This window comes from Myxocyprinus asiaticus, chromosome 3 (genome assembly GCF_019703515.2).
Source record: "Myxocyprinus asiaticus isolate MX2 ecotype Aquarium Trade chromosome 3, UBuf_Myxa_2, whole genome shotgun sequence".
NCBI lineage: Eukaryota > Metazoa > Chordata > Actinopteri > Cypriniformes > Catostomidae > Myxocyprinus > Myxocyprinus asiaticus.
The window spans coordinates 827,501-841,871 of NC_059346.1; the positions used below are offsets into that span (position 1 = coordinate 827,501).

Here is a 14,371-nt window from a genome sequence, read left to right on the forward strand (position 1 = left end):
ATTATTATTATTATTTATTTATTTATTTATTTATTTATTTACCATGGTAATATCTTTGTTTTTAAACATACACTGTGGTAATATCGTGTTTTTATTATTATTATTATTTATTTATTTATTTATTTATTTATTTACCATGGTAATATCTTTGTTTTTTTACATACACTGTGGTAATATCGTGTTTTATTATTATTATTATTATTATTATTATTATTATTATTATTTATTTACCATGGTAATATCGTTTTTGTTTGTTTGTTTGTTTTTTACATACATTGTGGTAATATTGTGTTTTTGGTCATGTACCAGGGTAATATCATGGTATCATTTCTTTTTGAAAATTTTGCATGGTACTATCATGTTTTGGACAACCATGGTAATGTCATGTTTTTGTAATATGTTTTTTTTATTTAGTTATGTATTTATTTTTTACATTTACTGTGAAAAAATTTTTTTAATTTTTTTTATTTATTTTTTTTTACTGTGGTAATACCTTGTTTTTGGACATGGTACCAGTGTAATATTATGTGTTTTGTTGTTTTTTTTTTTTGTTTTTTTTTTTGTTTTTTACATTTAACATTTAAATGTACATTTCATTGCACATAAATATGATTATTATTCAGTATCATGCTATACATCAGAGTACCATGGTATTATCATCCGATGGCATCACTATACAATGATATCACCACAGTGTTTTGAAAAGAGACTCTCATAGTCTGACCATAGATCTTCATGAAGCGCTTACAGATGTGTGTCCTGAAGGTGTGTTCAACTGCCAAAATCAGAATCGAGCGTGTGTGTGTGGTGTTCATGTCTAATCTAGTGTGTGTGTGTGTGTGTGTGTGTTGAGCAGAGCCTGGAGTGTCGAGAGGTCTGATGTTCCTCCAGAGGCCTCAGAAGGTCACGGCTCTTCAGGGCAGAGACGCCATTCTGGAGTGTTCTGCCTCCGGCTACCCGAACCCGTCCTTCTATTGGATGAGAGGAACTGAGCTCATACAGAGCAGGTGAGACACTGAGATCTTACAATAAACAATAACTTTAGACTTCAGTCTGCATCAGTCTGTGTTTAATTGTCAAGGGAAGCTAATGTGCATCTGTTAACTAAATCATATTATATTTGATATCTTCCAATGATAACATTGTAACTGATGTCGGATACTGTGTTTCTCTCTCAGATCAAAGAAATATTTTCTTCTGAGCGGCAGTAATCTGTTGATTAGCAGCGTCACCGACGATGATTCAGGAATCTACACCTGCGTCGCACAAAACAAACTCCAAAACATCTCGGCGTCCTGTGAGCTCTCAGTGCTCGGTGAGTTTTTTCTGCTTAAACCCTGAAACTCTCTCATATAGGGTTGCTCCGATACCATCCCTGGTACCTCGGTATCGATACTAAATCGATACTATAATCAACAAATAAAAAGCCTCAGATTTTTTATGAAAATACACAGAAAATGACTTGATTAAAAGAACTGCATAAAGTCTCACAAAGACAAATTATGGATTCCATGTTAACTGTTTTAATTAAATGTCATGATCAATTGGTGTTTAATCAAATTGATACATACAGCTTTAAGTAATAATAATAATAATAATAATATATATATATATATATATATATATATATATATATATATATATATATATATATATATATATATTTATTTTTATTTATTTACTTTTTTTGCAAATTTTTTTTTTTTTTTTTTGCCATTTTATTAAAATGGCAAAAAAAAATTTGGTTAAATAAAATGCTGCACAACAGAGCTTCACAGAATTTATGAAAACATTAATGAAAAAAAAAAATCTGATTACCTGTGGTGCAAGACTGCTATGGCTGAATAACAACATGCTGATAAAATACTTGCATTTGTGATATTTTATACAGATAATAATAATAATAATAATAATAATAATAATGTTAAAACAACCATTTAATATTATATAATTGTTATTATGAGTATTATTGCTACGTTTTGAATATTACATTTTTATACAGTAGTTAAATATTTCTGTCTTCAATTTCACGCATCCATTTGAATAGAGCTTTCATGTTAGCGGGACTTTTATTTTGACAGACCTTTGAGTTCTTCCTGTTTTTCGGGTTAGTTATATCAAGCTTCCCATTAGTGCTGGGATAATGCTATCGGGACTCTTGAGCTGAAATCTCCGAGCTGCACCGGAGGAGGTTATTTAAGTGTTAACAGCCATTTATACTATAAACACACTGCATGAAAATTAAGAACCAGTAGCATGTGTTGAGTTTGTGTGAGTGTGTGCGCATGCGTGTGTGTGTGTGCGACGCAGATGAACAGAGCGGCACCTCTTGTTCATTCTGTAGCGTGCAGCGCATGTGACTGTATATTATTTAATGAAATTACATCCTTCTGCTGTTTAATGATCACATTTGGCCATATCCAGAGTTTTTTTTTTTTTTATTATTTTCAATTTGTCATTGATTTCATCTCAAAACTGTCACATCTCATATAATTTTGCTAATGACAGCATACTGTAATATGGTACTGAAATTAGCAACAAGATGATATCGTACCGTTTTAATTTGTTTGGTATCGCGATACTGCGTTAGTACCGGTAAACCGCGCAACCCTACTCTCATATAGCACACACGCATTTTACTGCAAAAACCCCAGAGCATGATAGCATTGTGTGAGGAACGTACCCAAATTTAAGCCATGTTTACACTTTTACATTTCGTTTGAAAATGCATTAATTTCGCTCTGTTTACGCCTCTCATCCACACTAGAGCGGCGTTTTACGCCACCAAAAACGGAGCGGTTTGGAAATTACTGCATACTTTAGAAAACAATGACATTAGGAAACTGATAATGGATTAATGTGGACATGGCCTAAGTCGTTGTTCACTGAAAAACTTGACTGCAAATCTCATTTACGCTTCTGCATGTTCAAATCTGGTGTGCTGTGATCGGTTATCATGCCAGAAACAATGGTGTTTGTGTCATCGGTGTCAAATGTGGCGCAACGCGTCCTCGTTCAAACGTTTAAGAATGCTGTCATTTGTCATGTTTATTTTACTTGCAAAGTACTGTAACTATCATCTGACCTCACGTATAAATTCTGGACAGCAAGGTAAATAATATACGCTTTCAGCAGGACAAACTGGATTGAGAGCAACTTTTTACGACCCTTGAGGGAATAGGACAGAATATCAGCACTGAATAATTGTTTTTTATAGATTTGCCTTAGAGGAGAAGATTTAATGACTGCTTTATTGATTAAAGTTTATTACAGAAATGCATCAGCTTGTTTGTACATCAATGCTATTGACACGAGGCAGCTGAAAGTTAAAATAAACTTTGACCTGTCTGCCCTTCATAAATTTGCAACATATTTTTACAGTTCTGTTTGAGTTTTTTATTCATTTGAACAGTAAACAATGGAGCTCTTGTTAAGATGGATGTTTAGGGTGTGTAAGTGATGCATTTTGTATGAACGTCCTTCAGATTTCCTTTGTTAAATGGCGCCGGGCGTCTTCAAAAGTCTACTAATGTTTATCTGTCTGATAGTGAGTTTTCACTCAAGCACAGCGCCCGTCGCAATTCAGCCGCAGATACACGTGAATCGTCTGCTCGTTCAGATCTGCCAGGAAAATGATTTTGTTTTGTTGCCAGAGGTTTGAATATAATTGAAGCCGCGGCCTCCTCTAGTGTGCTGGATTCTGCTTTTATCCTATCAGATAATCAACTGTTAGTTCAGTGACACTATATTTATCCATACACACTGCATATGAATATATATATATATATATATATATATATATATATATATATATATATATATATATAAATAATAAAAACAATGAAAAAAGATTTGTAATCCATGTAGTCCATGCATGCACACAAATGCTGATTTGGATTATATAGCAGATATTACCAGCTGAAAACATCTGTTCACTGAGCGATTTGAAGTCGAATCCCTGACCGTAATCTTTCCATTGCAAACAAAGCCAGAATTGTGTTCTTTAATGACAGTCCATGTGGAGTTTGTGAAGGTCATTGGTAATGATGTCACAGAAGCATACTTCAATATTCATATAGTGTTTGTCCCTTTTTGGAAAACCTTTTGTGAAGGAAAGTTTCAAAGTTGAAGGAAATATTGTTGTCTTGTTTGTTTATCAGATTCATGTTTCTTTGCAAGATTCTGTATTTGATCAAACGCTCTTTGAAATGTTTATTCTGTTTTATAATGCCATCCTTCAAACATCTCAAGTAATTCAGCAGTTATTATGTGTTAAACTTCACAGCTTTGTCTGTTTTTGAAAAGCAGAGATTATAATATTTGATTCATTTTTATAAAGCAGATAGTTCTAAATGCTGATTTGGATGAGCTGCGGTTGAGGCCGTTGTGAAACGACTGTAACCACAGACCTGTAACCACACACCTGTAACCGCACGCCTGTAACCACACACCTGTAACCGCACGCCTGTAACTGCACGCCTGTAACCGCACACCTGTAACCGCACGCATGTAAACACACACCTGTAACCACACACCTGTAACTGCACACCTGTAAATACACACCTGTAACCGCACGCATGTAAACGCACACCTGTATACACACGCATGTAAACGCACACCTGTACACGCACACCTGTAACCGCACGCATGTAACCGCACACCTGTACACGCACACCTGTAACCACACACCGGTAAACACACACCTGTAACCGCACACCGGTAAATGCACACCTGTAACCGCACACCGGTAAACACACACCTGTAACCGCACGCCTGTAACCGCACGCATGTAACCACACACCTGTAACCACACACCTGTAACTGCACACCTGTAAATACACACCTGTAACCGCACGCATGTAAACGCACACCTGTACACACACACCTGTACACGCACGCATGTACACGCACACCTGTAACCGCACGCATGTAACCGCACACCTGTACACGCACACCTGTAACCACACACCGGTAAACACACACCTGTAACCGCACACCGGTAAATGCACACCTGTAACCACACACCTGTAACCACACACCTGTAACCGCACACCGGTAAACACACACCTGTAACCGCACACCTGTAACCGCACACCTGTAAATGCACACCTGTAACCACACATTAGGTATTAATGCAACCCTAAACAGTATCACTATATCATTATTAATAAATATAACTATTTATGCAACATTGGAGTGAAATAGGTATCAGGGGAACAGTGCTGTGATGATTATCTAACCCAATGATTCTTAAAGGGTTAGTTCACCCAAAAATGAAAATTATCTCATCATTTATTCACCCTCATGCCATCCCAGATGTGTGTGACTTTCTTTCTTCTGCAGAACACAAATGAAGATTTTTAGAAGAATATTTCAGCTCTGTAGGTCCATACAATGCAAGTGAATGGTGACCAGAACATTGAAGCTCCAAAAATCACATAAATGCAGCAAAAAAAGGAATCCATACAACTTGCATGGATGCTCCGCGATATTGAGAGAAGCCGGATTGAGTAGCATGAGTGATCCCGCTCTGTGCTCTCCTGTCTCTGGAAGACAAATATCAGGAAGTCTGTTGGACTCGTGCACACTTGCGTGCTCCAGAGATGGCGTAAAAACACAGATGTGCGTGTCGGATGAGAAGCGTATTTAGCGCTTATGAAGCACCGAACGTAAGATGAATGTCATTAAATTTGCCATATTTCATTGAAACTTTCAATGCCAGAAAAACCATCGCAGTCGCATGTGAAGCCCTGCCCACTGATAGATGTGCACACGCCACACACATGGATATTTATATATCATGATATACACACTATAGCAAAATCTTTATCAAATGACACTTTATATTGTCACCACGATATATATCGTCATATCGCCCAGCCCTAATGAGTCATATGAGTTTGAGACGGCATAAGGGTGAGTAAATGATGAGAGAATTATCATTTTTGGGTGAACTGTTCCTTTAAGCCATAAAACATTCATGTTGATTTTATGTGATCTTTAATGCTGAAGACAGGTTGTGATTGTGTTGTTTCATCTACTATAAAACCGTACTGATTGCATGTAGAATGGAAGCATCTTTCTATCGTATTGCATGCTGAATAACTTTCTTTATGCTGCTACTTACTCTAATCTGACATGCAATGAGGTCACATCACATATAAGAAGTGTGTGTGTGGTTTGTGTCTAGTAATTTACTGTGTGTGTGTTTCTCAGGTCAGCTCAGTAGCTCTTTGAGCTTTTAGCAGTTTATCTGTGACAGTGTCTCTGAGCTTGGAGAGATTACAGTCAAACCCCGCCAGTGATCACATCTGAATTACGTCATACTCACCGCATCGATCCACTGCTAAACTTCTACAGTGTGCTCGCTTTTTCACAGCTTTACTCTTGACTAGACTTTGTGTGAAAGTAATCCTCGACTGCACACACAAACACATGCACACACACTTCACTTTGTGTTGTCTTGAGAGAATTTTTATGTTCCTATTATTGGTGAGCTGATTTCTGATTGGCTGGCTATACTCTGCTTCCTGTTCTAACTACCAATCAAATCGTAAGTTGTGTCATGAGGGGACTGATTCAAAATTGGAGCAGTGCTCATTTATCGCTCATTATTATGGGAAGTTCTGATAATGACAGCATTGAGTTTGAAGGAGGATTTTGACTCTTTCCATGATTAAAGGAATATTCCAGGTTCAATACAAGTTAAGCTCAATCGACAGCATTTGTGGCATAATGTTGGTTACCACAAAAACAGAAGTGATTCATCCTAAGGAGGCAGTAATAAGGGAAGTGCTTCACATAGTTGCAAATTGCCTAGAGAAGCACAAGTTTAGAGGAAGGTGAGGGACAGTGGTGAACAAGAAAGAGAAGAAATAAGAGGATTAGTAGGATTGGCTCAAGCGCTCACGAAAGAGATTCGTCTTTTAGATGTTTATTGAAGGTGGCTAGAGAATCAGCTGCTCAGAGTTTGGAAGGTCATTCCACCAGTTCGGAACGGATGAAGTGAAGGTCCGGGAAAGTGATTTTGTGCCCCTGTGAGATGGTACCTTGAGGCACCGCTCACCCGCTGATCTTAAGCTTCAGGTGGGCACATAAACTTCAAGAAGTGAGTGTAGATAGGGGGAGCGGAGCCAGAGGTTGTTCTGTAGGCAATCATCAATGCCTTGAATTTGATGCAAGGAACCATTGGCAGCCAGTGCAGTTTGATGAAAAGGGGCATGATGTTCGGCCTCTTGGGCTCGTTAAAGACCATTCGTGCCGCTGCGTTCTGGATCAGTTGCAGAGGTTTGACTGTACATGCAGGAAGTCCTACCAGAAGAGCATTGCAGTAGTCCAGTCCAGATATAACAAGAGCCTGGACAAAGAGTTGTGTAGTGTACTCAGGACTGAAATACTGTCGATTGAGCTGAACTTGAATTGAACCCGGAATATTCCTTCAAAACCAACGAACAGGACTACGATGCCATAATTCTAACATATGTTGAATTGATAGGGTACAACGGTGCTAATGCTTTTGATTTTATTTTCTCCCAAAACACTAAGGGTACGTTTACTCGATAACGATGTACTAAAAACGGAAAAGTTTTCCTTTGGGTTTTTGAACGACAACATTGTCGAAACGATCCGCGAAAACGACGTATTTTGCATGTCAGGCCAGTAGTTGACAATGTCAATTTGTAAAGAAACACTACACGCCTGTGCACATAAGCATTATTCCACAGAGCGGGGAATACAGACAATGAAGATGGCGAAAGCATCGAGCAATTTTGTCTGGACAAAATCTTGAGCAGCACAAACACAGTCCTTTAGTCCGCCATTGTCATTTTGAAACACTTGCGCGCATGCCTACAGACTGAACACGTAATACGCGTGCGCATGACGTCATCGTTTTGACAAATGTGCATTTTTGTATGTTTACACGGAGACGATAACGTCATCGTTTTCAAAAACTTGCACTTTGAAACCTGTTTTCAAAAGTTTGCGTTTTTAGGCCCCAAAACGCCGTTGTCGTGTAAACGAACAGCCAAAACGCATAAAAAGTTTTCTGTTTTTAGTTGAAAACGTTGTCATGAAACGGCCCCTAAATAGCAACAAAAACTAGCACAGTACTTTCCTAAACACCTGTTTGTCACTATAAACTGCAGAATATTTCTAATCCATGAGATCTTTGCGTGTAACGTCTAAAGTTTGATTTTTAGGTAATTAGATCTAATATTTAATCATTTTTAAAATGTTACAAATGTATGTAGTTAATGAAAATCCCTAAAATTGTCACATTATTTTAAGACAAAATGCTAATTTATCATTTTCAGCTCTGTTCAAGGTGATTAAATCAAATGTTTTTTTTTTTTAAATAGCTGTCCAATAAGTGAAAGGATATTATTTGAGAAAAAAAGCCCCCCTGTTGCAGGTGATAAAGTCTCCTATAAAACACATTGTTTTTCTTAAGTGAGGTGAATAGATTTGGTATTAAAATGTTCAAAGTGGGCTCACATTGATTGATCCAGTCACAATGGAGATCAATTTGTTTATCCACCTTATTTTTCAGTGAAACTAGGGCGCCGCCATTATCAACCTCCCTCTTCCGGTATCAGCCACTTCCAGCTATTTTAGCAATACAGATATTCTACATTATGCTGCTTTATATCACAGACTGGCAATAAATGTCGACATATTATCATTAAATACTATTTTCATAAACTCATTGGCTTTGAGCGCATATAGTTTTACAGTTTATTGCATTTTGCCATGATTTCATCACACACAGTTGCACAGGCAGAATGAATGAAATCAGGCGCTGACACGGACAGTCCTCCTCGCCGTCTGACACGCCTCCACAAACTTTACACAACCTGCAGAGAGAAGAAAGACGCTGGGAAAATGCTCCTTTAACTTTCTTTGCACCAAAACTGCATCTTGTTTCATCTTGACAAAATAATAAATGCATTTTACTCTCCGTTCTTGTCAGAGAGCATTCTCTTTTTCTTAGCGGTGTATAGTAAACAGACACACAGATCGTTCATTCAGCATGGCTTATGAAACATCGCCTTTGGAAATAAATAAATAAAGGCATCATCGGAGGTTATGCAGGTACATATGAACGGAGGTTTACAGTATAAACTTTTAACCCACATGTGTGATTTCATATTAAAGCAACCTTCTTTTATTATACATGTTCACACAAATCATGTTGCTCCATCAATATTCAATGAAAAAATACATTTCGTTTTTAAATCTTGATACACTTTGTGATCAGAAAAAAAAAGCAAATTTTCCTTAATGTGTGCCTTTAGCACCTTTACCTATATGAATTGTAGAATAATTTATTTGTAGATTTTAATTGATTTTATTTGTAAAAAGTGTCATGCACATTTAATGCACAACCCTATTACTGCATAATTTCCCCCGATAATAAAATGGAACCATTTGGAACGTCATATAAAGCATTTAGAAAATTAAAATGCTTATATAATATTTAGTTTGACCTCCTTAAGCACCTTAGACTGAAGAAGAAAACACAAACGTACACACTGTTTTGTACCCTGTTTGAGGGAAGTGCCTTTGAGTTGAGTTGAATGATGCTGAAGGAGTCAGACTCAAGAGGTCGTGATGTTCTACAGCCGCTCCTGACATTTGTTCTCAGAGGGCTTCATGAAGACTCACATTTGTCTGTCTAGAGAGGAAGAGACACACTAAGTATGCAGTATTCATGAAAGCAGGTTCACCCGTCATGCACTGCCAACCTTCATCCAATCACAGCCTCACCCCGCGACCAAACACTCCGTTCACATGAAACCGTGAGTGACAACGACTTTCTCCACCGCACTAAACTTCCCCTTTCTCACTAGATTAGTACTAGGAGATTACGTAGTTAACATTTACAAAAAGATACAGCCTAATGTTTAGTGGGTGAACGTCCCTTTACTGTAAACTGATAACAAAAGGAAAATTTGTATTAGTCATTTATTATGATCATCATATCCGCTAGTTAGTGCTCTTGTTGAGACATTATTCACTAGAGAAAAAAGCAAACTGGACACATATGAACCTTCACTGTGTATATGGGTGATGTATACACTAGAACAGATGTTGTGTAGGGAACAGCAACATATGGAAGTTATGTTAGCATGACACCTGTGATTTCCCTTCATTAAATGTCTAAAAGTCTTGTGGTCAAAAACGTTACTCATGTTTATTATAAATCAGTATAGACCTCACAGAGTGTGTTAGATCTGGAATACAGGACGGTGTCTGATCATATAAGGTCTTTCTTTAGCCGCATCTTTCTTTGACTCGATTCTTTTGACAAGAATTGGCTGAAACCTCAAGCGAGTATTTTCATCGTCCGTAAGTTCACTACAGCCAAAGCATGAATTTAAAATCAGTATCGGCCCCTGATGTGATTTTCAGAGTGTTGGCTGGTAAACATTTAATGGGAGGATGTTGTGAGATGCTGTGCTGGGGTCTTTTCTAGTGTTTAGTCATCTTGCTGTTACATAAACTGTTGCGCGCAGTAAATTTGTCCATGGATGGAGGCCACTGGCTGTGAATGGAAATCTTTCGCTCTTGTAAGTGAAGCCGGGTGGCTCATTAATTCCGTCTCGACTGGTTTGACTGGCAGGTCAGTGGAGTCCGTTTAGTGGGGGGTTCTGGACCGGATCCAGCGCTGGTCTCGCTGTCACAACACTGTGTGTGTGTGTGTGTGTGTGTGTGTGTGTGAGTCCAGGGATTCTAGCAAGAGATAATGAGGCATCCATAGAGTGGTCCAATGTGTCTTTTTGCTGTCAATCATTTCACTCATAATTCCCTGAGTTACAGAAAAAAATAAGAAATAAATCAATTTAATAGTAAAAAAAAAATATATTAAAAAATGGTCTGAGCTTGTGAAAGTCAGTTTAGTTAAAGGAAGGATTAGGGTTAGAGGACCTAAAAATGAAAATTCTGTCATTTACTCACCCTAATGTTATTCCAAACCCATATTATTAGGACCATAAAGACACCATTAAACTAGTCTTGTTCAATATTCCATTATATCTTTTTGAGATTATCAAGTCTGCATTGCAGAATTACTCTTCAGGATGTGACGGAGATGAGAAAAGGAGAAATAGAAAATAATCAACTCACACTTACTTTCTATAAAGCTTAAACTGCCAAGATAGGAGCCACTTTCACAAATGAAACCTGGTTAATTGCAGTAAAATTGCTGGATTGCATTTACTGGTAAATGGACCACATCTGTTCACACATGCAACGGCTTTTTGTCTTTTTTCCACTGCTGTTCACACATCAGCACCAAAATGCTATTAAACTCTGAGATGTAGTTATTTATTATTTTATCAGTCGACAAATGACATTTCTGCTCTGATAAAGAGAAGTACTGGATTACACTACTCCACTTCTAAAATCTGAACAGAATCTAAAAATACTTGATATCACACACTTATCAACTATGTGAAAGGCTACAGACAAAAACTGTGCATCACACACTAAACGACTGACGATCAGTGTTATTAGAGTATTTATTTATTTGATTTAGTTTTTATTTTTATATTATTTTCATTTGAATTTCAGTTTTAGTATTAGTATTTTTCTTGTTTGTTCTTTGTAGTTTTTTTTATTATTAAATAAAAATAATTATATTTAGCTATTATTAACAGAGATAGTGTAATAATTATGTAAATATACAGATTTTGCCATATTATTTTTTATTGTATACAGAATCAATACAACATAATCTCTTCGCTACTGAGATAAATGTATTTACTATTACTGCCAACTAAAGAAAACAAAAAAATACTTTAACCTCTTGAGACCGGAGCGTGACCGTTGTGTGTATTTTTCATTTCCCTTTTTGATTTGATATGTATGTATGATGGACAGTAAATATAGGAATGCATTTACTAATGTTAATGAATAGTGATATCAAAATAAAATATAACACAATTTGTATTAAAATGAAGTGAATTGACTTACAGAGTTGAAAGTTATTCAAAATAACATGTTTTTTCTACTTTTGAGGAAATGTGGTGCCACTTTCCATGTATGTGGACATCATGTTTATCAGCGTGCTGACACGAAAAAAATAAAAATAAAATGAATCAAATGAAACTAGAGACTCAACTCTATACAACCAAACAGGTTTCAATGAAACAACTTAAAGAGATTTTTTCCAGAGACACTTTTGTTGGTGCTGCGTCCGTAGAAGCGCTTCACGGAAATCAACGTCATGTTATGTTACGTGACTCGGTGCGCCTGAAGTTTAACCCTTAAATGCCAGTCTAGAGTCATGTAAACAGTATACAGTCAGGTTTAATTTTTCATTTAAAATATGTGTTGTGTATAGCGAAGCTAAACTACAACATCCATGCATTTGGACGCGGGGTCGCACAAGGTTAAATAATATGGCAATTTAAAATATACAGGGAGAAAAACAAAACAAAAATAACCAATAATGTTCTTAATCTCTTATTGTACTTTTTGAATTTATTTTGGTGCCACAGATAGTATTGTGACACAACAATGCATTTGCTTTTTAGAGTCACTGTTTCATATTCGAAGGACTCCCACACAGCACTCATTTGCTTTCTGCCAACCGCCATTACAGCAGTATACCCTGTTAATCACAGCTGGCACATTTTGAAGACACAGAGTAGGGGTGGCGCCGAACACCTATTGTTGTGGTGCGAGATCTGACCGTTCAAAACTGCAGATGAGTTCATATTGTTCCTTGATATTCACATAATTTTGTGCAGAAAAATGAAATGAAAAACTTTTTTTGTGTTTTTATTTATTTATTTATTTATTTTTAATATTATTTTAGTTAGTTAATTGTATAGGCAAGATTTTTCGTTTTCATTTTTTTATTTTTTTATCTAATATTCATATCTTATATTATTTTAGTTAACAAAAATGTTTTTTTATTAGTTTTAGTTTTCATTAACGATAATAACCCTGGCTGTGTATGTGCGTGTTATGCACTGGTGAGTGTTTACTGGCTCTGGTAAATACATTGTTTAATTGATATGTGATTGGGTTAAGTCTGTGAAAGTAGATGAACAGAATATTTCACTGGATAGTATAGCAGCTACCATAAAAACACACAGGGGCTGGATTAGGATTGCATTAACAAAAATACTGACCATGATTAAACCAGAGTAACTACCATTTACAGTTACTGGTATTCAATCTGAAATCAAAACTATTTGCACGATTTAAAAGACTTTGGAAACAGGTATTCCAATTACAGAGGGATTATGTTACACTTGGGACATTTGCCCTAGCTGCCACTAGAGGTCGCTAGATGAATTTAAGACTCTTAGTTTGAAGTTCTGTGTTTTTCTTGTCTAGTCATGTCTACGTCCTGTTTCCCACGTTCATGTCTTGTTCTCATTGGTTTGTCTTGTTTAATTTGTTATAAGTCGTGTCTTTTCATTGGTTCAGGTTTGAGTAGTCTTATCTTGTCATTGGTTGTCTTTGTCATGTGTTTAACTTGTTAGAGTATTTAAGCCCTCTTGTATGCTATAGTCCTTTGTCGAGTATTGTTGGTTTTAACTCTGTTTCCATGTCTAGTCAAGTCAACTCGAGTCGTTTATGTTTGTTTTGTTTTGGATTCACGTTTGGATACTAGCACTGTAAATAAAACTGCACTTGGGTTCACACTTCAGCTACTTCATCTCCGTCTGTTCCTGTCTTCATCCTGCCAGAATGTTACAGAATTCTCGACCAAAAGTGAACCCATCAGGGGCACTTATTTGCCAATGGCAAGGGATCGTCCCATAGAGGAATTTGTGGTGGAATTCTGTGGACTCTGCCACCGGGGGAGTTTCAAAGAGGTCTCCCTGAAGCTGTTTTTCCATGCAGGACTAAATGAGCCCATCTATTCCTTGATGCCACCAGGGGGAATAGATTGGACTCTGCAAAAATATATTGACTTTGTCCTGGTCCTGAGAGGTTCGACCTTCACTGTGGAAGTGGCTGATGAGGAAATCAGCTTTCCTCCTACAGCAACCACCAAGCCAGGGTTCCCCATCATTGCTGCCAAGCCTGAGTTTCCCGTCATGGCTGCCAATCCTGAGTTTCCCATCATGGCTGCCAAGCCTGAGTTCCCCGTCATGGCCGCCACGGTCAATTAGCCAGTGCCCATGCCTGCCACGGTCAACAAGCCAGCGCCCACGCCTGCCACAGTCAACGAGCCAGTGCCCACACCTGCCACGGTCAAAAAGCCAGTGGCCACACCTACCACGGTCAAAGAGCCAGCGGCCACATCTGCCACAGTCAACGAGCCAGCATGCACACCTGCCACGGTCAACAAACCAGCGTCCATGCCTGCCACAGTTAATGAACTACTTCCTGAAGCCTCGTCCATCCC

At 37.5% G+C, this 14,371-nt stretch overlaps 1 protein-coding gene across 1 annotated transcript in view; it reads left to right on the forward strand.

The window, feature by feature from the left end:
- The window catches only part of dcc (DCC netrin 1 receptor), a 307,139-nt gene that overhangs the window by 85,408 nt on the left and 207,360 nt on the right, over positions 1-14,371 (forward strand). Inside the window, exons 6-7 of the mRNA XM_051679498.1 lie at positions 857-1,007; positions 1,179-1,315. Coding sequence (XP_051535458.1) covers positions 857-1,007; positions 1,179-1,315 — 288 coding nt within the window. The remainder of the gene's footprint in view (positions 1-856; positions 1,008-1,178; positions 1,316-14,371) is intronic.